The sequence below is a fragment of the Callospermophilus lateralis genome, chromosome 13 (genome assembly GCF_048772815.1).
Source record: "Callospermophilus lateralis isolate mCalLat2 chromosome 13, mCalLat2.hap1, whole genome shotgun sequence".
Lineage (NCBI taxonomy): Eukaryota > Metazoa > Chordata > Mammalia > Rodentia > Sciuridae > Callospermophilus > Callospermophilus lateralis.
In genome coordinates, this window is record NC_135317.1 from 51,378,774 (window position 1) to 51,404,085 (window position 25,312).

General features: G+C 34.6%; 1 protein-coding gene across 1 annotated transcript in view; it reads left to right on the top strand.

The window, feature by feature from the left end:
- Nucleotides 1-25,312, top strand: part of Fmn2 (formin 2) — a 359,014-nt gene that overhangs the window by 86,362 nt on the left and 247,340 nt on the right. The window contains exons 3-4 of the mRNA XM_076832359.1: nt 15-162; nt 10,254-10,309. Coding sequence (XP_076688474.1) covers nt 15-162; nt 10,254-10,309 — 204 coding nt within the window. The remainder of the gene's footprint in view (nt 1-14; nt 163-10,253; nt 10,310-25,312) is intronic.

Genomic DNA, 25,312 nt, shown 5'->3' on the forward strand with positions numbered 1-25,312 from the left:
ATTTTTAAATATAGCAAGATCAACTTTATACCTGGGCTGCAGTCAGTCAACCCACACACTCACTGGATTACACAGAAGGGCAGTTTCCCAGGCGAGTCCCATCTATGTGGCCACCGTCAAGACCTCCTGATGAAGAACACAGGCCCAAGGATGCTGAAACAGGTAGGATATGGGACAGTGAGTGTTCTGAGAATGTGTATCGTAATGAGTCATTGCAGTGCTTATTGGGTGATGAGTCTGTGCTTCTAATCTAACCTGTAGATAGCCCAATTAAAAATCACTGGGAAGGTTGTGCAGTTGAAGATTCTTATACCTCATGCTCAAGAGTGTTGAGTAAGAATTTCAGGGAATAGGATACTGGAATTCTTCATTAATTGCTGTGTATATTGAAGTTTGGGAACCACTGCCTCCATGCATCTCAGTTGGAACCACCACTGGAGGTTGAAGCTCCACATCTTATTTGGACTAAGATGGCCCTGAAGGGACATTTCTATCCACTGCCTTCAAAAGATAGCTGGACCTTACCTTTTTCCTCTGAATCTCTTCATTTACTGCTTTCTTTTTACTTAGTTCTTTTTTTTTCCCCTGTAGAAATAACTGGGAGAGAGAAAATAGAAATATAATTTTATTAACTCTCAATTTTAAATAATTCTTAAATTATACAGCATTCAGATATATTCTTCTTTTTTCTTTAAAATTTTTATCCTTGTTTTTTTCTTTCTCTGTTCCTGTTACTGTCTTAAACTATTTTCTGTTATTGGCTGGAAAGATAGTGTGAGGTTGGCATCAGTGTTATTTGGAGAAATTCGGTAAAATAATTACCTCTATGCCAGAATCTGGGAAGGCATTTTGTATTGTTATACAGAATTGAGAATCATATTTGTGCAGCAGTTCTTTATACAATTTGTTTACTTTATCCCTTGTTTTTGCTTCATTTTGTCATAATGAATGCCCAACTTCCTCTTGGTAGACTGACCAGAAATAAATATTGACTTCTAATGTATGAGTGAAAAATAAATAGAAGAGTATCGGTGCTATTTGTAGAACTCTTCATACCAACTTTTTTTAAATGGTAGCATGGATATTAAGAATTAAGAATTTTAATACTCCCCATTTGCTCCATTGAGAGAGAAATAGTCATTAGAAATTCAATTTGGACTTGTGGTGAAACAGTTAATACACAAGGGCATGGAGCTTATGCTCTGCCACTTAACAGCTTTGTTATCTTAGGCAAATTTTCTAATTACTGAAGTCTGTTTCTTTATCTATAAAATGGTAATAAGAATAGTGTCTACTGCAAAGGGCTATTTTGAGGATTTTACAAGTTCATGTAAAGCATTAGAATGCAGAATGTGCACTTCCTGATTCAATGTATTTGCTAAAATAATAAATTTTTTATTATAGTTATGTCATGTCATTATCTTTCTTAATGAGTTCCCTTTGAAATTAACAGTGACTCACAGTGCCAAAGGTATTCCAGGCTCCTGCCCAAAGTTTTGCAAAGGGAACCCAACTACCTCTTTTTTTCTAAGTCTCTGGGGCATGGGTTTATTCCTTATTTCTTTCCACCAGTGCCCTCAAAAGGAGCCTACACTTAACACTGTGTGTCCCTTTTTAAATGTTCATTGCTTTAACACACTGCTTAGTATTCATTAGATGGGCTATACTTCCTGGAATTAACAACAAATGGGAATTAGAATGTAAAAAGTCTGTTCCATGTGGGACTGTGTTTATGAAAACACTCATAGAGAGCAATTGATCAGGGCTGAGACAGATTTTCTTACAAGAGCTTCAGAAATGAGAGGATTCTAACATGATAACACCTGAAAAAAAGCAACTAAATACAAGCACTTTTAGTTTTAAAAAGAAAAGCACACAACTAAATGTATCAGTCCCAATACACACTACTGTATTTATGTCAAAAGTTTATTGTTAAAAAATTTAGAGCTATTGATGTAGTAGAATCAACCAATTTCTTGGAGAACCCTTTAAACATTTGCTCATAAGCTGTGTTTGTATCATTGATTGGGGTGATATTTTGATGTGTTCTTCTTCCCTACTGTGTTTTTCTCAACCTTTCTAACTGAAACATCTATATTATCTTCCACATTTTAATGCACTTTAAAAAAAGTTATGAAATGTTTTCAGTTACTGCTAAGTAACTGAAGGAGCACTTGATTAAAAGTTGATTGAAAGTGATCATCTGAAATTTAGTTTGGTAAAGATGATAGTTGGAATTGATACCAGGGAATTTATAATCAAGATTCTTTTTTCATTATTTGATGTAGCTTGAGAAGTACGAGAGCAAATAATTTTTAATACAATAACTTGTCTCCCTTAAAAATATGCATTCTTGAAGGGGACGGTGGAGGTAAATAGAAAGTAATTTAACAGTGACTTTTTTTCTCTAATTGATCTGTTATCCATCCAAATAGCCAAAAAACATTCATTTCTCCAAAGTGATCTAGTGGTGTTTTCTGGGTTTTTCCTGCTGTGTCCCCTTTCTAGGGCTGGGGTTGTAGCCTAGCAGTAGAGCACTTGCCTAGCAAGTGTGACACACTAGGTTCAATCCTCAGCACCCCATAAAAGTAAATTAAACAAAATAAACGTGTTGTATCCATCTACAACTAAAAAAACTAAAACAAAACAAAACATGTGTCCCCTTTCAATTTGAATTTATTTATTCATTTTTTATTGATTTTTAAAAAATAAACGACAGCGGAATGTATTACAATTCTTATTACACATATACAGCACAATTTTTCATATCTCTGGTTGTATACAAAGTATGTTGACACCAATTCCTGTCTTCATACATGTACTTTGGATAATGATGTCTATTACATTCCATCATCCTTGCTAATCCCCTGCCCCCTCCCTTTCTTTCCCACCCCTCTGCCCTATCTAGAATATCTAGGAATAGATATTCCTCCCATGCCTCCCCACACCCCACTATGAGTCAGCCTCCTTATATCAGAGAAAATATTTGGCATTTGTTTTTTGGGGATTAGCTAACTTCATTTAGCATTATCTTCTCCAACGCCATCCATTTACCTGCAAATGCCATGATTTTTTTCTCTTTTTTTTGCTGAGTAAAATTCCATTGTGAATATATGCCACTTTTTAAAATCCATTCATCCACTGAAGGGCATCTAGGTTGGCTCCAGTTTAGCTATTGTGAATTGTGTTTCTATAAACATTAATGTGGCTGTGTCCCTGTAGTATGCACTGTGTCCTTTGGGTATAGACTGAGGAGAGGGATAGCTGGATCCAATGGTGGTTCCATTCCAGATTTCCAAGGAATCTCCAAACTGTTTTCTATATTGGCTGTACCAATTTGTAGTCCCAGCAGCAATATATGAGTGTACCTTTTCCCCCACATTCTCTCCAACACTTATTGTTTGTCTTCATAATAGCTGCCATTTCTGACTAGAGTGAGATGATATCTTAGAGTAGTTTTGATTTGCATTTCTCTAATTGCTAGAGATGATGAACATTTTTTCATATATTTGTTAATTGATTGTATATCCTCTTCTGAGAAGTATCTGTTCAGGTCCTTGGCCCATTTGTTGATTGGGTTCAATTTGAATTTAAAGTAAAATAGTTCAATGACTTTTTTCTTTTATACTACTGGGATAGAACCCAGGGCCTCACCCATGCTAGGCAAGTTTTTTTTTTTTTTGTCACTGAGCTACATCCCATTTTTTTTATTTTTATTTTTTTTATTTTACTTTGAGACTGGATCTCACTAAGTTTCTGAGGCTAGCCTCAAATTTGCCATTCTCCTGTTTTAGCCTTCCTGGTAGATTGGGTTACAGATGTATACCACTATGCCCAGTAACTTTACTTCCTTTTGAAGAAGGAAGACTTGCAGGTCCATCTTAGAAAATTGAGAACTTTTTTTGTTCCTCATTTTTTTTCTAGCTCTTTTAAAAAATTGGTCATTAATTCACATATTTAGCTAGTTCAGATTAAATGCCTCTTCTGTTTTTTCACATATCTCACTTTGATTTTTGCATGATACCATCTGTAAAATAGTTTTTTCTTTACCTTCATATATTAATGAAAGAATAACCCTTCTTCATGTCAGTTTGAAGTGCTGAGACTGAGGTGATATCTTGGTGCCTCATCTCACCAGTGAGCTACAGAAGGATCACAGATTCCTGTGAATCTTTGCTTCCCTTCTGGCACTCTGTACAGTCCACACATCTCCACCGATGGGCTTATGGCATATCAACTGTCCTTTTGAATTCTATAGAAGGCCTCGTGGAAGTATGGGCCGGCTGGAAAGAAAGTTAGGTGCTCTATTACTATTGGCGTTGGAAACATTTATAAGGAGAAAATATTTCCATTTATCTTGTTTTCTCTTTACTTTTTCTCTCTTCTTGTCTCCTTATGTATAGGATGCAACCACTCCACCCGATCCCGGGTTGTTTTCTTTTCTGGAGTGGTCTGATATTTTATTTATATTTCCATCATTTGCAGTATCTATGGATTATAATTTACTTCCTTTTACATACACACCTTCCTATAGAATCCCATCATTTCAAGACCTTTTGGCACATAGTATATACTTAACTATTTGAATGAATAAATGAAGATCTTTATGTTGGAAAAGATCTAAATAAATAAAATACCTGCTAAGCACACAAGTGGTGCAGATTAGAGGGAAAGTCTTGTGTGTATACTGAAACAGTTCCTGGACCATTTTAGAGGCTCAAATAACAAGTGTTAAAGGTCATTTGATGGATATATAAAAAAATCAAAGAGATAATTAACTTGAATTTTTAAATTCATGTAGGATAAAAATCAAACTGTGTAGATATGAATAGGAATGTGATCAATCTTATTTCATCAATGGAAAACCAAATCCCTTACCTTTCTTTGAAATCAATGTCCAGAGAGCAAATAAAGACTTATTTTGGAAAGGTAATTCATATACAGAAAATTATAGAATGAAAAACATGTATGTATGTATGTATGTATGTATATATGTATGTATACATGACTTGAGTGTAGCTCAGTGATAGAACACTTGCCTAACATATACAAGGCCCTGAGTTGGATACCCAGCTCTGCAAAAAGAGAAAGAAAGAAATTGTATGGAAGATGATCTGGTAGAAATAAGACAGAAAAATTTCTGAAGATATCCTTAAAAAAAAAAAAAAAGTCTGTTTCTGTGCTGGCTGGATGAATTGTAACTCACCTTTGCTCTACAAAGGATTTGAGCAGCTTATAAATAGATTATCTAAAAAGATTATAAAGAAATTATTGTCTAAAAAGATTATAAAGAAATGTATCAACTAAAAGGAATTTAGGATAGAACAATAAAATGAAGTGGAGTTAAACTAGAACACTGAAATGTATCTTAGAAATTCCTACAGTTTATTTTAAAGGTGCTTGGAAATTTATCAGAGAAGAAAGGGAAATATGAACAATTCTGTATGATCCTCAATGTCCATGAGATTGAAAACAACAGTTTCTCAGAGACACACAATTTTGATGGCCTCTAATATCCCCCCACCCCCACATGCTTCTGATGGTCCCTAAGAGATTTTGTGTGATGTAATGCAATTGTAGTAATATAATTCATTTACATGTTTTGTCTAAATGCTTTAACACATATTTGTGGGAATTCTGTAAAGGACCAAGGGTAAATCGATAGTGTTCTATCCCTCTGAGTGTCTCACTTAATCAAAAGATAAAATACAGACTAGAGGGACTGTTTCCAGCAGAGAATGCTTGTGTGTTTGCACATGCATGAATATGTGTGTATATTTAGGGGCCAGTAAAACTGAACAAATTTCTCTTTAGCTAGCTGAATTCTGGGTGTGGATATCTTTTGTTGACAGTGAGGAGCAGATTCATGCTATTAAATAAATAAGTAAGCAGAACATAAGTTTTATTCCATTTAGGAAAATTTAAATGTTTAACTCCATTTTCATTTCTCGAGGACATAGTATATCAGATTGAAAACATATACCATTCATTAAGTAAACCAATCATAAGGCATGCTGTTTAAATGAAGTTTAGTGAATTTTCTTTCAATAAAATTTACTAGATTTGAATCAAATTGATGTATACCATTAGAGAAGCTGAATTTAATAATTTTATATATATTTAGAAATTTACATTTAAGTAAATTTTATGTTAAGTAAATTATATAAAGTAAATTTAAGTAAAAGTATTTTTACTTAAAATGTAAACCTGCTTAAGACTTCTTATTTTTTTTTAAGAAGGCATAGTTGATATAGTTGAAAGGGGAAATTTTTATTTTCCTTTTTTATCAAAGATGTATATCTTATTCATTACCTTATTGATATCTCTACAAATATGAAACTCATATGTTTTGTTTTATGAGTGATGGGCTTATTTTATGATAAAGAAATTCCTACTGAAAATATTGGAATTGTATGTATCCCAGAATTTTAGATTATGCTCAGAGTTGTATGAAGTAACTTTTTAAAAAAATATAATATTTAAAGTTCTGTCAGGAATTTCTGTCTCCCTTTTTGTTTCATAGTGATTTAAAAACAAAACAAAACAAAACATTTAGTTTCTTAAATTTTCAAAAGGGTGAGTGAAGATGGTGGCAGTTTTTGTATAGCCCTCTCACTGAGTTATTCTATGAAAAGAACAACTCTACTCGATGAATATTTAGTAAAGATGGCCTATCAGTCTCAGAGCTGGTTAAATGCTTTAACACACATTTGTGGGAATTCTGTTAAGGACCAAGGGTAAATTGATAGTGTTCTACCCCTCTGAGCGTCTCACTTAATCAAAAGATAAAATATAGAATAGAGGGACTATTTGCAGCAGAGAATGCTTGTGTGTAAACCTGCTTAAGACTTCTTATTTTTAAGGCAATTCTGGAAAGTGCCCTGGCTCCTGGGAGGAGTAGACTGTTGGTAACAAGTACATTGGTTTATGTGAGAGTTGATCACTTTCATCCAGGGACCCCTATGAGTGTTAAGATAAAACTGAGTTCTCAACTCTACCTGCATGGAGATTCTAGTGTTGAGACCTTACTCAGGAAGCCAGTTCATTTATTTGTTCCTACCATGCCAACCTTTCTTTTACTTTTACCATTTCTTGAGCTTTCTTTATTTTTTTTCTTCCTATGCCTTCTTTACCATATTTTTTCTCTTTTATTCTCTATCATTTCCTTCCCTTTCATATTTTTATTTCTTAGCTGTGTTCATTCACTTACCCTTTATTTTGCAGTAGAGTTATTCCATGCATCTTTTTTCTTCTCAAAATCCTGATGCTCTAAATTTCCTACATTCCAGCTTCTGATTTTGAAGAGAGAATTTTGAGATATAAATTTTTCTTAAATATGTGAACACATGGCTTCAAGGAAATGAAGAGAACAGTGAAAGGGATAAAGGTTAGCATAGGAGAATAAATTCCATTCAAGTAGCTATTGGACTGGAGGAAAACTGGGAATTTGGGCATAGGTATTCAGAATGCTTGATAACATTTATAGTAAGTATTGTTTTCTAATACATTGTTCTGATAAACTGCACTGTTCTTATTGATCACCAGAGTCAGAAGTTTGTTTTGGGGGCCAGATTACCAGGTCATAAACTATAGAAAAAAAAGCTATGAAGACTGTATGCATTTCTTTTTCTTTTTCTTTTCTTTTCTTTTCTTTTCTTTTCTTTTCTTTTCTTTTCTTTTCTTTTCTTTTCTTTTCTTTCTTTCTTTCTTTCTTTCTTTCTTTCTTCCTTTCTTCCTTTCTTCCTTTCTTCCTTTCTTCCTTTCTTCCTTTCTTCCTTTCTTTCTTTCTTTTTTGTGGGTACCAGGAATTGAACTCAGGGCCACTTTACTAGTAAGCCCCAGCCCCAACCCTAATTTGTATTTTATTTAAAGACAGGGTCTCACTGAGTTGCTTAGCCCCTCACTTTTTGCTGAGGCTGACATTGAACTCACAATCCACCTGCCTCAGCCTCCCGAGCAGCTGGGATTACGGGTGTGTGCCACTGTGCCTGGCCCATGGTATGCATTTCTAATGTAAAGAACTACCAGGAGATCACTTGACTGTTCTGGGGCTATCAAAATAGAAACAACAAGAAAAGAAAGTTTCCCCCATGTGTACCAAGGCAGGATTTATCTTCAATCTATTATTTGGGAGGATTTGGAAGTAATAAAACATAAGAGTCTTCCAGATTTGGGATTTAGCTGTTGACTAGCTTTGATATTAAAGATCTTTATTCAAATTTGGTGAACTCTGGTGTTGAATTCTAAGTGTTTTTTATTGGCTCAGTGAAACAATGTTGTCTGGAATTATGGTTGTATTTTAAGTCTACTTGTTTATGTTCTGCTGTCACCATAACATCTATTGGTGACTACTTCAAGCTTTTCTCAATGATTTTGTTTTGAAAAACGACTTAGCTAAAGTTCAAAAAGTAGCCAAAGGCAAGGCAAGTATCTTTGCTACCTCTTGTAAAATCCTTATTCTCTCTTTCCCTACCCAGCTCACCCAACTTTTCATGGTGGCACCCAGTTTCATATCTTGATCATTCTTTTGATCTTTCACTTATTCTCTTATTCATTCCTATAATTACTTAGTAAATATTTTAAGCAACTGCTATGTGCCAGGTACTATTCTAGATGTTTTGGAATATGATAGAGGAACAATTTTGACACAAGTCGCTACTTTCATGGAGCTTATGTTCCAGTGGGATATGAGAGATAATAAGTAGGCACATCAAGTAAATTGTGGAATGTAGGATGTGATGGTCCATGTTTTGGAGAAAGTAAAGACTGGGAATAGGGAATGTTAGGGGGTAGGGGGTTGCTACTTTAAATAGATCACTCCAGGAGGCTGGAGCAAAGTCCTGAGGGACGGGGTCAAGGAAGCAGGGCATGCAGATATCTTGAAGAAGAATGAGCACTCTGGGCTTTAGAGAATAGCTGCTGTGTCTTTGGAGACCCGGTGGAGTAGGGAATCACTGGTATATTAGAGAATGGCAAGCTTGCCCAGGTGGCTGGAGCATAGTGAGCAAGGGAGAAAGGCAAAGGTAGTTAAACCTGTTAGGTATCATGGGCAGATCAAACAAGGCCTATGGACCTGTCTTAATATGGTGATATTAATCTGAGCACAATGAAAATGTTCAGTGAGCTTAATGGTATGTTATCTGTTTAAATACTAAGTACTTTTAAATTTTTCTGTTGCATTGTCACATGCTTCAGTTACAATGCTATTGAATTGGGAATGTCAACATGATTGTGAAAAGTGCCTGCTATCCTTTGTGTCCTGTATCTGGTCTGTCAGTCAGGGGGAGCAATGTGATAGGCAAGAGACATAACCTTTAGTCTTCATCCTACCACCAACTGCTTGTGTTAACTGCTGGGGATTCTCATCTTAAAATACAGAGGGTGGATGAGATTAGTGGTTTTCAGGCATTGGGAACTCCTAAAGCCCCTTTTAATTTTTAAATTTATTTATGTATTTATTTTTGGTACTAGGGATTGAACCCTGGGGCACTTTACCACTGAACTACATCCTTAGTCCTTTTTATTTTTTTAATTTTGAGACAGGGCCTAAGTTACTGAGGCTGACTTCAAACTTGGAATCCTCTTGCTTCAGCCTCAAAAGTCACTGGGATTACAGGAATGCACCACCATGCCCAGCTTTATTTTTAAGTTTTTAAGTTGCATTCAGACTTCACTTAGAAGAAAGTTCCCCTTAGCTTAAACAAAATTCCCAGTGTGGTTATTTCTTTTGTTTTCCAGTGTGATGAATTTGCAGTCTCATAGAATTTCAAATGACAATATTTCTTCAGAATCCCTTATTACTCAGTGCTTCAATAACAGCATTTATTATCTCTCACTGAAGTCAGAAGATAATATGTCAACAGTTAGATAAGGCTTTTGAGATCCCATCCTTCAAGATTGAGGTGGCTTCCATTATGGATGAATTTTAACTAAGTGACTAATATAAGTAAACATCTTAGTCAGGACTCCTAGACAACAATATAGAGATTAGCACTGAGAAAAATAACTGTGATTGATGTGCAGAGAAGGACCATTCTAATTTTTAAAAATAATGAATGACATGAGTGTTTGTCATTATATGTGTTATATGCTGCATATAGTCGTATTCTCATAATCCATTAATATATTTGGAAGAGAGACTGAATAGTTTTAGTACTTATGGTTAAAGATATATTTTACTGAAATTTTTAATTTTTTGACTAAGAATATATATTTTTTAAAGATATTGACTGCTTGCTTCCTTTCCAATCCAGAATCTCAATCTGCTATTTTGGAAACTTCGGAAAAAAGTTCAGATGCTGCCCAGCAGGTAAGGAGATCTTATTAGGATGTCAAATGTTTATCTCATTTATCTTAAAATCATGACAGGCTCTGTGATTTATCTTCCAATCTGCTCTGCTGGCTGGGTTGTCCTTGTTCCCCTAAGCCTTTAGGGGAACTGGTCAGGCAGAAGGGGATATTTTCTTTTATTTGTGTTTTTCATGGAAAATCGGCCTTGAAGTGGAACTGAGTACAAGTTTTTCAGAAGCTACATCATTCTATATCCAGCCAAAGAGCTGGGCCCAACAACAGCTGTCTCCAGCAGGAAAATCTGGCCACTTTAGGAGACTTCTCTTCTGAGATGGGCCTGGCTGAAGAGTCCATCGGATACTTTCTTTAATCTTTCAGAGCTTTTCTAAAATCAAATAAGACTTTTTCCCCCCTTGGTGGTGGGAGTGGGATTCAGGCCCTTGTATAGGCTAGGCAAGCAATCTACCACAAGCTACATTCCCAGCCTCTTAAGTTTTTAAATTGCTTTGGTGCAAAAAATATTATTTAGTATCTGTTTAAATCCATGGTGCTTTTTTCTGTTACAGAAGAAGCTAAAAGTTTTGTCTTTTTTTTTTTTCTTGTGCTTAAATGGACTTATTATTTAAAAAAAAATGGCAAGGAAGATAATATTTTTGTGGAACAATAATTATGTATAGTAGTTGATATTTTATATATAAATTTTTTGGTTTAATTTATTTATACTTTTGTCCAGTTATGCTTCTGAAAATAACTTAGTGCTGTTAGAAATCAACAGTAAAGGGGATGTTTGTTCTGTTATGTTGAGTGCGGTCTAGTAAGAAAAAAGAGTACTCATACCTGTGTTCTACACCCAGATCTGTTTCTGGTTACTATGTAATGACATATGTAGAGGATCTGGGACAGTGCCATTCTCTGTAAATTAAAGAATTGTTCATCCTTTAAAACTCTTAAAAGCCTAAATTTAGAGTCTATTTGCTAAGTGAAATAAGCTAATCCCAGAAAGTCAAAGGTTGAATGTTTTTTTCTGATATATGGAATCTAGTATAAAATGAAAGAGAGAGAAAAAACAAGGATTTGTTTGGGGGGATTCCATCAAAATAAAAGAAAGATCAGGGAAGTAGAAGAAAGGGATTGAGGGGAAGGGAGGAAGGATGGGATAAGGGAAAAACAATAGAATAATCCGATCTAAATAAGAAAATAGGAGGAAGGAGAAGAGTAAGGCTAAGGGAAAGTACTGGGGACTGATATTCATGTATTTATAATTATGAATATGATATTTCACGTATAATTTTGTCAAAAGGAATCCTAGCGTTATGTGTAACTAACTTGAACCAATTAAAATTGAAGGAAAAAAATTTTTAAAAACTAACTTTCCATTTGAAGAAGCAGCCTTGCATCATATATGAAAATTGTGCTCCCCCTGGAGGAGAAATGAGGCATAACATTAGCATAGAAAATAGTCCATGATGTTTCACAAAAATACAGCTTCATATGTGCTATTATAATTAAAAGCAAATCTGCTTGTAAGGGCAGTGTAATCAAGTTTTTTCAGCTTATTTGTTTTTGCCAGTGAAGGGACATACATCAACCTGGGGGCACTTGGAGAGGCATGGTGGACTCAGCTGATGGGTTATTTAATTAACTACAATCTAACTGAAAGTGAATTAGATAAAGCTAAAAAGAGGGAAAAGAGAAATAGTAAATTCAGTAAAACTAAGAAAAAAGAATGCCTTTAACACATCATCTCATTATTTTTTGAGCTTTTTGTTGTTGTTAAGGTAGTCATGGTTAAATTGTTACCCGAAAGAAAATGTTAAATTTTTCTAAATTTTATGTTTAAGTGATACTTCACTGAATTCTTTGTTGTATATGATACTGCCAGAGAGAACCTAGACAAGAAGTATTCTGTAATAACAACATGATAAAACATGTACAACACTGTCTTCTATATTAATATTATAGTTATAATATCTTAAGATACACACTCATGTGGAATATTATTATTTATTTATTTTTGGTACTGGGGATTGAACCCCAGGGTACTTTATTCCTGAGTTACATCCCCATTCCTATTTATTTATTTATTTATTGTTACTGGGGATGAACCCAATGGCATTTAACCTCTGAGCCACATCCCCAGCCCTTTTTTATATTTTATTTAGACACAGGGTCTTGCTAAGTTGCTTAAGGCCTCACCAAGTTGCTGAGGCTGGCTTTGACTTGCAATACTATTGCCTCAGCCTCCCAAGCTGCTGGGATTACAGGTATGTGCTACCTTGCCTGCTCTCATCCGTTTTTTACTTTTTATTTATTTTGAGTCAGGGTCTTACTAAATTGCTTAAGGCCTTGCTAAGGCTGGCCTTGAACCTGGGATCCTTCTGTGTCAGCCTCCTGAGTTGCTAGATTACAGCCGTGTGCTGATGCACTTGGCTTATGTGAAAGATTATTTAGTGATTTTCTCTTTTCCTTGAGGTATGGTCTATGGTAAAATATATTGCAGTAAGCAGAAAACCTGGTGGACTAGGGGATTTAAAAACAGAGACTTAAGGGTGAAATAGATTGAATAAATATTCCTTATTTGAACAATGAAGTGTCCAGAAGTCAGGAAATATTATGAATTAATCAAGAGTTGTTAATATTTGGAAGAAGTTGAGGTTAAGAACGTAACAATGGCATGACTGACTTTTGTGAACGTTGACTCCTTGTTATGCTTTTTTTTTTAAATGGACTGGCTCGTTTTCCATGATGTACTTTTCATAAAATTCTAAGTAACTGACCATAAGGATGATACAAGGAACTAAAATTATCAACCTACTACTATATACTTATTATTTTACTATATTATATTGTGTATTCCTTACAATACTTCTTTAAAATAATTGTTTTACTGATAGAGAAAAGTGATGTTGATAGGAGGTAACAGTAATTTGCCTAAAGCCACAAAATTGATGAAGGGAAAAACTAAGATTAGAGCATATGCATTTGATTCTATACCTCTACAATGATAAAAACTCATACTTGCAAAGCACCCTATGACTATTTAGTATTATTTTATTCCAGAACCATTAGATGGAGGAGATGAGACATTAATTTTGTTGTCCTATTAATTTTAAGCTCTATTATTAATAAGAATTAGATGTCAAGATACATTATAGATACATATAGGTATATTAGTTTACCTATACATTTGGAAGTTCGATGTGCTAAATTGTGATAGTTTTACTAAATTTAGTGTTTTATTGCTTTTTTTTTTTAAAAAAAGGCTTTGTGATTCTTCACGTTAAGCACCTTGCTTTTTTTCTTTTTAGTCACTAGATGGCAGCTCTGTATCTTTGTAAATTACCACTGCAAAAGGAAGTAAGGATTTAGGCCTGTTTGCTCTATATGAATAATAAATATTGCAGGTTTGCTGGTCCATCTGGTACTGCCTGCAGTGTTCTGTGGTCAGAATGAGATCCCCAGGACTGCTTGGTCAGCTCTGCAGCAGAGTTGGAAAGCATCTTTTAGGTTTTTCTTCAGATGTGTGTTCAAGGCATGTGTTCTCTCAACTGAAGCTCATTGGAATTTATTAAATGAATTTTGACTTTTATTCTCTCCCTGTAGTTAATAATTCTGAGAGCTCAATATCTGCATGAAAAAAAAACAAGTCTGAAAAATCTGTATTGTTCAAAGAATTATGTCATTAACTGAAATAGGACTTTCAATATTCTCTTATCCTTTGGTATTTGAAATATTAAATCCTTTTATACTCTAAAGGATTATAAATAGTTAAGTGTCAATTATTTTGTCTAAAAATGTTTGCTTCAAGTTAAATATTGGTGTACATAGCATGCTTTAACTGGTTGTCATAAGGTTTAACTTATTTTTTGTTCTTGAAATTATATACAAAATTTTTATTTTGAAGCATTTTCCTAAAACTCTTTATCTTTCTAATGTTAATAGATCACTTGAAAGGTAAACAGAATAAAAAATTTTGATTTTTAAACACTCTAGCTGTAGGTAATGATTGATAATATCAGATAATTAAAAGTTAAATTACAATATTTATTAGTAATGAATAGCCACATTTATGACAAACAGAAAGAAACATATAAGGACTATCTTATATATGTTGAACAGTTTATATGCTAATAAGTTCTCAAGTGTCAGAACTATATTCCTTTCCCATCAGCCCTAGAGGGGCCCCTTATTACCCAATTCAATTACAAATTTACTTGAATTAAAAATTATTTTCCATTGGATTTTCTTAAAGTATCAATATAGTGCTCTTTATACAATGGCCTCTCTGTACAATTTATTAGTTTTTCAGAAGTATCTTAATTTAGGAACAAATAAAGGAAAGAGAGGAAATTGATGTGGAGAACTTAATTGATTGTACCTGAAAGATCATGTGTCTTGGCATAGAAAGTGTCTTGGCACAGAAAAAATTTGAAAAGTAAAGGACTTCAGATTAAAAGAAAGGTGTGAGGCGAAAGTAATTCTGAAGAAATGGTGATGGATACTTACAAAAGCAAGGCGTCATTTGAATTAGGATAGAATGCAATGGACATATGGAAGAGTTAGGAATAAAAAAATATTGTTTAATGCAAGGTCCTTCCCATCTCTAAAGGAAAAGTTATATAGGTTAATCTACCATCTCTAACCCAAAATGCTTCAGAATCTGAAACTGCTTGTGCTCCAGCATGATGACACAAGTAGAAAAAAATTCCATTACCATGAAACTTTGTGTGATGTGCAAAATTATTAAAAATATTGTAAAAAGTGCCTTCATGCTATGTGTACAAGTTATATATGAAACTAATGAATTTCACATTTAGACTTGGGTCACATTCCTAAGATATCTTATTTAATGTATGCAAATACTTCAAAATGAAAAACAACAAAAACAACAAAAAACTGGAAATCCCAACACTTCTGATCCCAAGCATTTTGGATGAGGGCTATTTGACCTATATGAACTTACAAGGATTACAAATCAATGAAACAATTCACAAGATAAGTAAATAACAAAAATATAAACCAGAGTAAGAAAAATAGGGCTTAGGAGGCGAGACATTAGAAACCATGGATTAGCCATTCTTACAGTCCACCTCAATGTCGAATCATTCATTCTAAGATGTTTAATAAGTACTTTGTAAGTGTTCTAACCTCATCCATGGATTAAGCTTTGATGGGATTTGTAGCTGAATGTACTATTGTGAGGGTGGTGGAAACTGTAGGAGGTGGGACAATTTTGAAGGGGACTATATCTTGTCTCCGTCCCTTCTTTTCTTTCTCTCTATTTTCTGGTTCCCGTGAGCCATAGATTTGCTCTAACACACCCTCCCCTCCATAATGCTCTGCTTCACTACAGGCCCACAGCAATGAGGCCAAGGTACTATGGACTGAAACCTCTGGAACTATTCAAAGTAAATCTTTCCTCCTTTATGTTGTTTTTCTCAGGTATTATGTCATAGCAGTAGAAAACTGACTATATAGAATGTTTATCCCTTATCAAATATTTGCTGACGTACTGTATGCAAAATATTTGTGGTAGATATTGAGAGAAATACAAGGTATTACAAGACAATGTCCCAGTTATTAAGCAGTTAAGTTAAAGGGATATATCTCTTCTTTGTACTTGAAATGATATGCAAGATGTAAGGTAATTCTGCTACGATATGTAGTGTATTTGTATTACGGAACTTAAAATAAATGGGAAAGTTTTTGAGAAACTATAAGGACAGTTTCTTTGATCAACTCCTTATTTTGGGCAGGTGGAGGAATAAGAGTATTTCAGGAGGGAGAAGAGAGTAAAGGTAAGGCAGTGGTGTTGAGGTAGGAGGGGCAGTAATCCAGGTGATGTGAGAGACAGCTTGCTTTCAGCCTCTTGGCCTTCTCTATGCATCCTGACAGCCCTTGGAGAGCCCAGAGCCCACTGATTGCTACAGCAGTCTCTTGACAGGTCTTCTTACTTTGAGTCTTAATCCTGTCTAATCTCTCTTCCACAATGCCTCCAGAGTTATCTTCCTAAAAATTCAAATTCACTGATGTCTAATATCTTTTTAGATTTCATTCATGGACCACTCATCGTTTTTGAGAAAAAATACAGACTCCTGAGCTTGATAGATAGGGTTTTCTCTTGCCATCCTGTCTTTGCCTGATCATTCACTATTTCCTCTTGTTGGGCTTATTCCAGCCTTTAAAATACCCTAGATTTTTGAAATTTAAGAGTCCTTTGTATTCGTCTATATGTATGTGTTTCTTCCACACTCATACTTCCCCTATTTTAATTTACATAATTTTTATTACTTAACCTAAACTCATCAAATTTGACTTCCTCTTTGACATATTACCTGAGGAGCCTCAGTCCATAGGCTCTTCATGTTTGCATTCTATGACACCCTATAATTTATCTCCTTTTTCAATGATCATTAAATATACAATTAAATTCTTTAAGGATAAGACGATTAGTACTTTCTTTGTCCCTCCCATGTCTAACACAGGATCTGACATTATGGGGATCACAGAAAATGTTTGATGAAAGAGTAAACATATGAGAGACCTGGTGAGAGAGAGCAGAGTGTGCATCTTGGGGAGTGGTAGAAAATTTGCTTATATTCATGCGATAGTGGTTGAGAATGTGAGCTTTGGACCAGTTTGCCTGGGTATAAATTCCAGTTATTCCACTTGTAACTGAGGAACTGTCAAAGATAAACAAAACCAGATACTAGTAAAGATGGTAAGGTCAGATATTACTCTGTAGTAGCTATTGCAACAGGGAAACCAGTTTGTTGTGAGCTGAACTCAACTTCAATTTGTAGAGGTGACAGCATTTTAAAGGGAAAATGGTGAAACAGGGAGAAGAGTGTGAGGAGACTCAGGAGAGTCAAGGAAGTGAAAATTACAAGGGGCTCATTAGTGTAAAAGGATTAGATCAGCAGTGTCTGCTAACGGCAGTTATTGAAGTTAGGATCCTTTCTTTCCCCCAGAGACCAGGAAATAGAGTTCCTATCTCCAGGTGCTGGTAAAATAAACAATAAATTTTTTTGGTAGTCTTGAGTTTTCTTATGTAGGCACTCTAAGTGGGTGTATGGTCTTGAGCTGTTGGACAGTATGATAGTGTTTGTTCAAGTCTTTGTAGGCCACGGTTGAGGCCTAGTCAAGAAGAGGTGTCAGAGATCTGGCTGGAGTTATGAAGGAGAGAATCTTTGTCAGAATTTTTCTTCATCTGTTTTCTGTTTCTACAAAAAATGGAATATTATAGACTGGGTAATTTCTGAAGAATAGAGCTCACAGTTTTGGCAGCTGGAAAATCCAAGAGTGTGGCACCAGCATTTGTTGAGGACCTTCTTACCATACCACAACATGAAGTCAGGGTTATTCTCTGATTAGTTGACAAAAATTTAACCAAAGGTTTACAGGAATTTAACCCTGTGTTTCCTGTAGGAACAAAAGTTCAAAACTGATTACTTCACAACATGGCAGAGTACAACATTTCAAGGGACAGAGCAAGTGCGCTAGCTCAGTCTTCCTTTAATAAAGACACTACTAGCATCATGGTGGCCTCTTCCCTCACGATCTCATCCAATCTTAATTCCCTCCAAATTACCATTTTTGGAAGTATTTAATTATTTTAACTGTGGATCAGGTTTTCAACACATGATTTTTTTTTGGTGGGGGGCATATTCAAACCATAGAAGAAATTTAGTAGAACTGCTAATGAAATGTTAGTATTAGAGTTGTTATGAGATTTATTATGCTTTTCAGGGAAATTGTTTTACTCTGTGCCTTAGTTTCCTCATGTATAAAATGGGCATAATAACAATTCCTATCTCTTAGGGTTTTGGTGGGTTTTAAATGCATTCATTTATATAAAGTGCTTTGTAGAGATTCTGGCACTTAGTAAACACTCAACATATTAGCATATTTTAATATTGTTATCTGAGCAATATTCTGTGTATTTAAAAATTGCTTTCGTAATATAGTCAATCATTATTTGTCAGTTGTGTATTGCAAACTCACTTACTTGCTAAAATTTATTGTATTCCTCAAAACAATATTCATGTGGTACTTTCATAGTCACTTGCAAACATACACAGAATATTAAAACTTTTAGTCTCTCAACTATATATATTGAGCAAGGGGAAGCTCTGCTTTCTTATTTCAGTTTTATTCTGTAAACAAGTATCTTTTTGTGGTCTATTTTAATGTCATGTTTTTTACCTTTTTATATTTTTGCCTGGTGATTTCTCTGTTTAAAATGGTTCCCAATCTTAGTGCTTAAGAGCCATCTGGTGTTCCTAAGAGCAGGAAGGCTATGATGTGCCTTATGGAGAAAATGCAGGTCAGATGAGCTCTGTTCCAGCATAAGTTACTGTGAGGCTAGCCATCAATTCCATATTAATGGATCAGCAGTAGGTATTAAATAAGGTGTCTTTCAGCAGGAACACACATGAAGTCAGGGTTATATTCTGATTAGGTGACAAAAATTTAACCAAATGTTTGTAGGAATCTAACCCTGTGTTTCCTGTAGGAGCAGGAGTTCAGTATTGATTACTTCAGTGTTTGCAGTTACTTTATTCATAACTAATGGGACTACCATGATTGACTGTATCTTATTTAATCTTCATGGCATCTATCTGCAGTGGGCTGACTGGGTATGGGGTATCCAAATGTTATAGGCTATAACCTTATAAATCAAGTAGAGAATTTAACGTATCTTGTGCTCAGAAGGCAGGAGCTATGGGTGTTTGAACAAGTAAGTATAATGATGGGTTAATATTTAAGGAACAATTACTTGGCCAGGAAATGTAATACTGATAGGAAGAGGGACAGTAGAGCCATTTAGGAGGACCAACTATTAAACTTCCAACCCTATCTGTGTGGTGATGAGAATCTCAACTAATGTGTTGGTGTGATATAGGAAAAATAGCAAGCAAAGACTGCCACTGGGGGTGGTTGGGGATATAGTTCAGTTGGTAGAGTGCACATGCGAAAGGCCCTGGATTTAATCCCCAGCACCAAAAAGAAAAAGAAAAAGAAAAAAAAAAGAAAGAAAGACTACCAATGGGGTCAGTAACTCTGTAGAGTATAAATTAGCCTGTCCTTCTAAAAGCAGTCTCTGCACCAGAAACATTGACATCCACTGGAAACTGGTTTAAGAGATAAAGATTTAAAGAAATGGTTTAAAGATGTTAGCAAGCCTAACTAAACTGATAAAAAAAAAAGAAAAATTTGCAATGATGAGAAATTACAGATGCAGAATCTGATGAGGCCTTTCAGTGTATTTAGAGAAGACAGCAGACTAAGGACAGTCTTCACCTCTTCCCCCAAAAATCCAGAGAAGGGAACAGAGAAGAATGGGAAAAGAGGAGTGTAAAATTGTAGAAGCCAAGAGAAGAGAGGGTTTTAAGAAGGCAGAAGTGTTAGTAGTCTTTGATTCTTTATAATAGCCAGGGTTAAAATTATAAGGCAGCAGCTCCACCACTCTGGCTAATGTTCCTAATTCATTCCATTTGATTTTCTCTAAGCTTTGTTCTTTAGGAAGTGCTTTTTTTTTTTTTTTTTTTTTTTTTTTTTTAATGACCTTTGAGAATAGTTGGGTGTTAACACAGGAAAGGTGATTAGGAGGTGAAAAATGGAGCTGCACTTTACACCCATAGACCACTAGAGGAAAGTGAAACTGTAGTAAAATATTGTTTTCTTCTTTGCACTATTTGGGAAAATTAAGACATATATTGTTTTAGAGTATGATCCATAACTGTGCCACAATGCCACATCAAATAACTGAAGAGAAAATTTAGAAGATGAAAGAGGGAACAAAAACACCAAGTTCCTTTCCTTTACTATTTATTTCACCTTTTCTTATTTATTTAGTAGTTGCAGATGGATAGAATGCCTTTATTCTTTTTATTATTATTTTTATTAGCTACACATGACATTACAATGTTCTGGCAATTCATACATTTGAATCAATTGGGGTATAATTTCTCATTTTTCTGATTGTACAGATTGCAGAATCACATCGGTCATACAGTCACCTATATACATACAGCAATCATAATGTCTATTCTGTTGCCCTTTCTATCCCCCTTTCCCCTCCCCTCCCCTCCCATCACTTCTCTCTATCCAATCTAATGTGACACACATTTTTTTTCTTTTTTCTCATCACAACATCATACATGTATTCTGTATAACAATGAGGTTCTCCTTCCATTGTCCATGCAACTCCCCTTCTCCCTCCTTTTCCCTCCCACCTCTCTTCCCTATTTAGTGGTAATCTTCTTCTCATGCTCTTCCTCCCTATCCCATTTTGAGACACCCCCCTTATATCAGAGAAGACATTCGGCATTTGTTTTTTAGGGATTGGATAACTTCACTTAGCATAATCTGCTCCAGTGCCTTCCATTTCCCTGCAAATGATCTTGTTATTTTTTAGTGCTGAGTAATATTCCATTGTGTATAAATGCCACATTTTTAAAATCCATTCATCTATTGAAGGACATCTAGTTTGGTTCCACAGTCTAGCTATTGTGAATTGTGCTGCTATAAACATTGATGTGGCTGTGTCCCTGTAGTATGCTCTTTTTAGGTCTTTTGAGTATAGTCCTAGAAGGGGAATAGCTGGGTCAAATGGTGGTTCCATTCCCAGCTTTCCAAGAAATCTCCATACTGCTTTCCAAATTTCAGAATGCCTTTATTTTATTTGTTACTTTTATGTGGTGCTAAGGATCAAACCTAGTGCCTCACACATGCTAGGCAAGTGCTCTGTCACTGAGCTGTAGCCCCAGCCCTATTTCATCTTTTCCTGATCCTCTTTCCCAGACACATTGTTTATTACTCCCACTGAGGTTATTGACTAATGATGATTCCTTTAACCTTTATATCAATCTGTTTATCAATAATTATGCTAAAAGTAATGTGACCAATTATGATTTTTAATTTATCTTCCTCCTTTTCACATCAAATTTCTCTTTTATGTAGTAAAGGATCTGGAGGAGTTATTCATATTCATTTCAGCTCAAAAAATTTTGATCTTCAATAATTCATTTTTGGTTTCCTTATCAAGATTCATAGATGCCATTTGAGCCCTCTCTGTGTGAAGCTTTTCTTTTTTATAATATGTTCTACTTTAAGAAACCTTAAATAAGTTATTTATAACTTACCATATGTTCTAATACTTAAGCCTTTCTTGAAATTTCACTTCAGATTTGAAATTGTACTTTACATATGTGCATAATCATATTTTAAAATCTGGATTTTTTTTTTCTATAGAATCATGTCTATCATGTATTGGTTTATTGGTTTGTTCCAGAACCTTAGATTGGTTCAGAATGTAGAACATAACAAATAGAGTTTATATGCTTCTGTGAAGATTAGGATGCCTATTTATAGATGTGCCCTAATCTATTTTATACAGTCCCCTAGCTTTCTGGTAATATATTATTAGAATTTAGCAGAACTTAAAATCTAAGAATGGTAGAAAATGAATTACATATCTCCTATCAAAACTTACTAAAGAGATTATTACAGTGGTAACTTACCAATAAGCAGTTTTTATATTTTAGGTTCTGAAAGTATCCTGCTTACATAATAAACATAATAAAGTTTCAAAGATGAGCAAATTAACTTTTCAGCAAAAACTTTACTTGAGTATATCTTGGCTTTCTTTTTGACAGTTGTAACCTTAATGTTACAGTAATGTTTTCTTTTTTCTGGGAATCAGATAATCTTGCATTTGGAAAAATGTTTTTGGTGAACATTTTATTTTTCAATGGCAATTTGTATTTTGTGATATGCAAGTGTTCAAACAATTTATAAGAACTCACCATCACCACCCACATGTAAGATTATACAGGAATGGAAGAATTTTGGCTGACTTATTGTATATAATTGTTGATCCAAAATAGATGGAATACTCTACCACTTTTAATGATTGAGGGTTTTGAAACAATAGTTTTAAATACAAATAATCTTAAAATTGGCGTTACATAAAATACATTAGTTAGTGTGTTGACTAAAAATAGGTTTATCTTTCCTCCATTATATATGTTCTATGCAAAAATTGCCAATATTGGTTTTCCTTTCCTTTTTTAAAAAAATACTTAACTTTTGATAATAAGAACCATTAACATGAGATAGTGTTGTACAGTTTCTGGTAATGCTTTTTTGAAAAATATAGAAGTCTAGAGATAATAAGTGTGTTTCTCCAATGTCAAGTCCTGTGAGAATCTGATAGGCCTCCATCTATTTGTATCCTGAAGAGATAGAAGATCAAATAAATAAATAAATGAAAATAAAAAAGAGATAGAAAATTAAGTTCCAGACACTGGACACAGGAGAGCAGGCTCCTAAATTGAGGGCTTTCTGTGGACCACAGACTGCCTGTCAATCTCTTAGAGATTAAATTAGAGCTTTGTCAGTGGGTGGCCCTGAAGACAGATCTTCACTTCACTTCCTGTGGATCCTAGGAGGAAGATGTTTGCTTAACTGACCAAAGAATAGAAAATCTTTTTTCTTAATAATGACCAGTATTTACCATGTAAATTTCTTTATAAATCCCTAAAAATGAACAACAACAAAACTAAAAACACAGAGAGAAATCACCCCTTAACTGCTGACAAGCAAGGCAAGCCTTCTCCAGAGAGCACTATAGAAAGTCCGCTCTGACACTGTGAATCTGTAAGGAAGGCCAGATAAGAGTCTTTCATGACTCTTAGCTAAATTCAGGAATAAAAAATCCTACATATATTTGGCTATTCTGTAATAGTGGCTGGCTGGCTTTATTTTATAGGCTAGTCAGTTAAGGTTTGAGATGAACATTAATTAATTGCTCTGCTTCCTGGAATGGAAGAAGAAAATTGTAACATTGAATCAGGACTAGGATTTTACAGTCATAGAGGGGAATGAAGAGTCTAGCAATTTTTTTTTATTTTGTTTTTTCTTTGTACAATGGGAATAATGTAAGAAGCAAATAGTCTTATCCCAAATTTTCTCCCATGTTCTCTATTAAAAAACTGTATAAAATATTATCTATATAAAAATTCCTACTTTTGTCTCTGCTATCTGTTATTATTATATATTAACATATTATTATCTTAAAAAATTATTGGACTCTACCACCTTACTGGAACCACCTGGCTATTATGGCCTTATTTATTATAGACTCAGTTCTGGAATTTTATTTTCTTATCACTATTTCCTCTGCCATTTCTTTTTTTTTTTTTTAAAGAGAGAGTGAGAGAGGAGAGAGAGAGAGAATTTTAATATTTATTTTTCAGTTATCGGCAGGCACAACATCTTTGTTTTTGTATGTGGTGCTGAGGATCGAACCCGGGCCGCACGCATGCCAGGCGAGCGCGCTACCGCTTGAGCCACATCCTCAGCCCCCCTGCCATTTCTTAGTTCTGGATCTTATTGTATCTTATTCTTGAAAACTTTTAATTTTTTTTTTTTTTTAGTTGTTACTAGACCTTTATTTATTTATATCCGGTGCTGAGAATTGAACTCAGTGCCTCATACATGCTAGGCAAGTGCTCTGCCACTGAGCCACAACCCCAGCCCATATTTGAAAACTTTTGAAACTGATAGAGTATATCAAATTCTTATTTTATCAACTTTTTATTAGCTAAGTGCCCTTAATTATCTCCTTGTTTAAAAAAAATAAGGAAAATAGACAATGCACACAAAATAATAAATTGACCACTTATAAAATTAGGTCCAATCCTGAATCCCTCCCCATTTAACATAGGCCATCTATTACTATCCACCATGCTTTAGTTTTATCAGAGTGAACTTGTCGATGATAGGGTGTTTGAAGACACATGATGCAAATACAGATGTAAGGAAACATTGCTAGTCTTGCAGAATTTGTAGGATTTCTTAAAATCAGGAAAGGTGATGATGGAGGATTTGCATCACATGTTATATAATGGATTCATGATCACCTAGCTTAGTTGGCAAATATAGTAAGGATTATTATATAACAGATATGTTTTTTTAAAGGTAAGTTTACACATCATGATTGCCAAAGGCCTTTAAGAAGATTGATGAAGTTCTCAGATATTACCAAAAAATGACCATCTTTTCACAATAGTACCATGTAGTTTTGTCCAAAAAATTTATGTGGAAAATTATTTTAACTCTAAGAATTTATAAATGCATGCAATTATTATAAAATATATTTTTTAAATCTGATACACTTGCTTAGGAAAAAAATTCTTTTTTTTCACAATTTGTTCTGAAATATTGGGACCTGATCATGCTTTGTTGCAGGAACCAAAAAATATGTTAGGTGTATTAAACAGAAGTGTTTACTACATAAATAAAGTGTTTCATGGAAAGGTTGGAAAATTTAAAGGATCTACTTCTAAGCTAAAACTTTTATAGATTTTGAAACATGGTCTAACAGGAAAGCTAAGACCTTTGAGGTTATTATTGCAAATTGGAGAGTGAACATTGGAATGTTGTTCCAGAGAAGCTTCAAATTTTCAGATCTTTACTCTCAACAGAACAACCAAAGCACAAAGGACATGGTTCTCACCTCATTCCACTTTCTAAAACCCTGTGTGACTACACTTAATTGGTTGAACCTGGCTATAAGAGAGTCTATGAAAATAGTTTTTTTGGGAGAACCCGTCTAACATAACAACCAAATTGTCTAGACACTGGGATTATACACTGGGATTGGGTTGTTCTGAACAACCCAATCCCAGTGTATAAGAAATAGCCCCAGGTACTGTGAGACTGAAGGATATGGACAGATCCAGAATTACACAGAGTATAGTTTATTGGGAACTTACTAATAGAAACATGGTCCTGTGAGGCAGCACAATCAGTGAATCCCCTTGATTTGGGTCAGCAGTAAGGATGTGTATATTGGTCAGGACCCAAATGGCTTCATCTAAGCCTACATGTACCTGGTTTATCTCACTCTAATACCAAAGAGTCAGGGACATTCCTGGCACAAGGGTCTGGTCATAAAACTCTACATACCACTCTAATGGTTTTGTGTATTTATAGTATGCTGGGAGGCTACAAG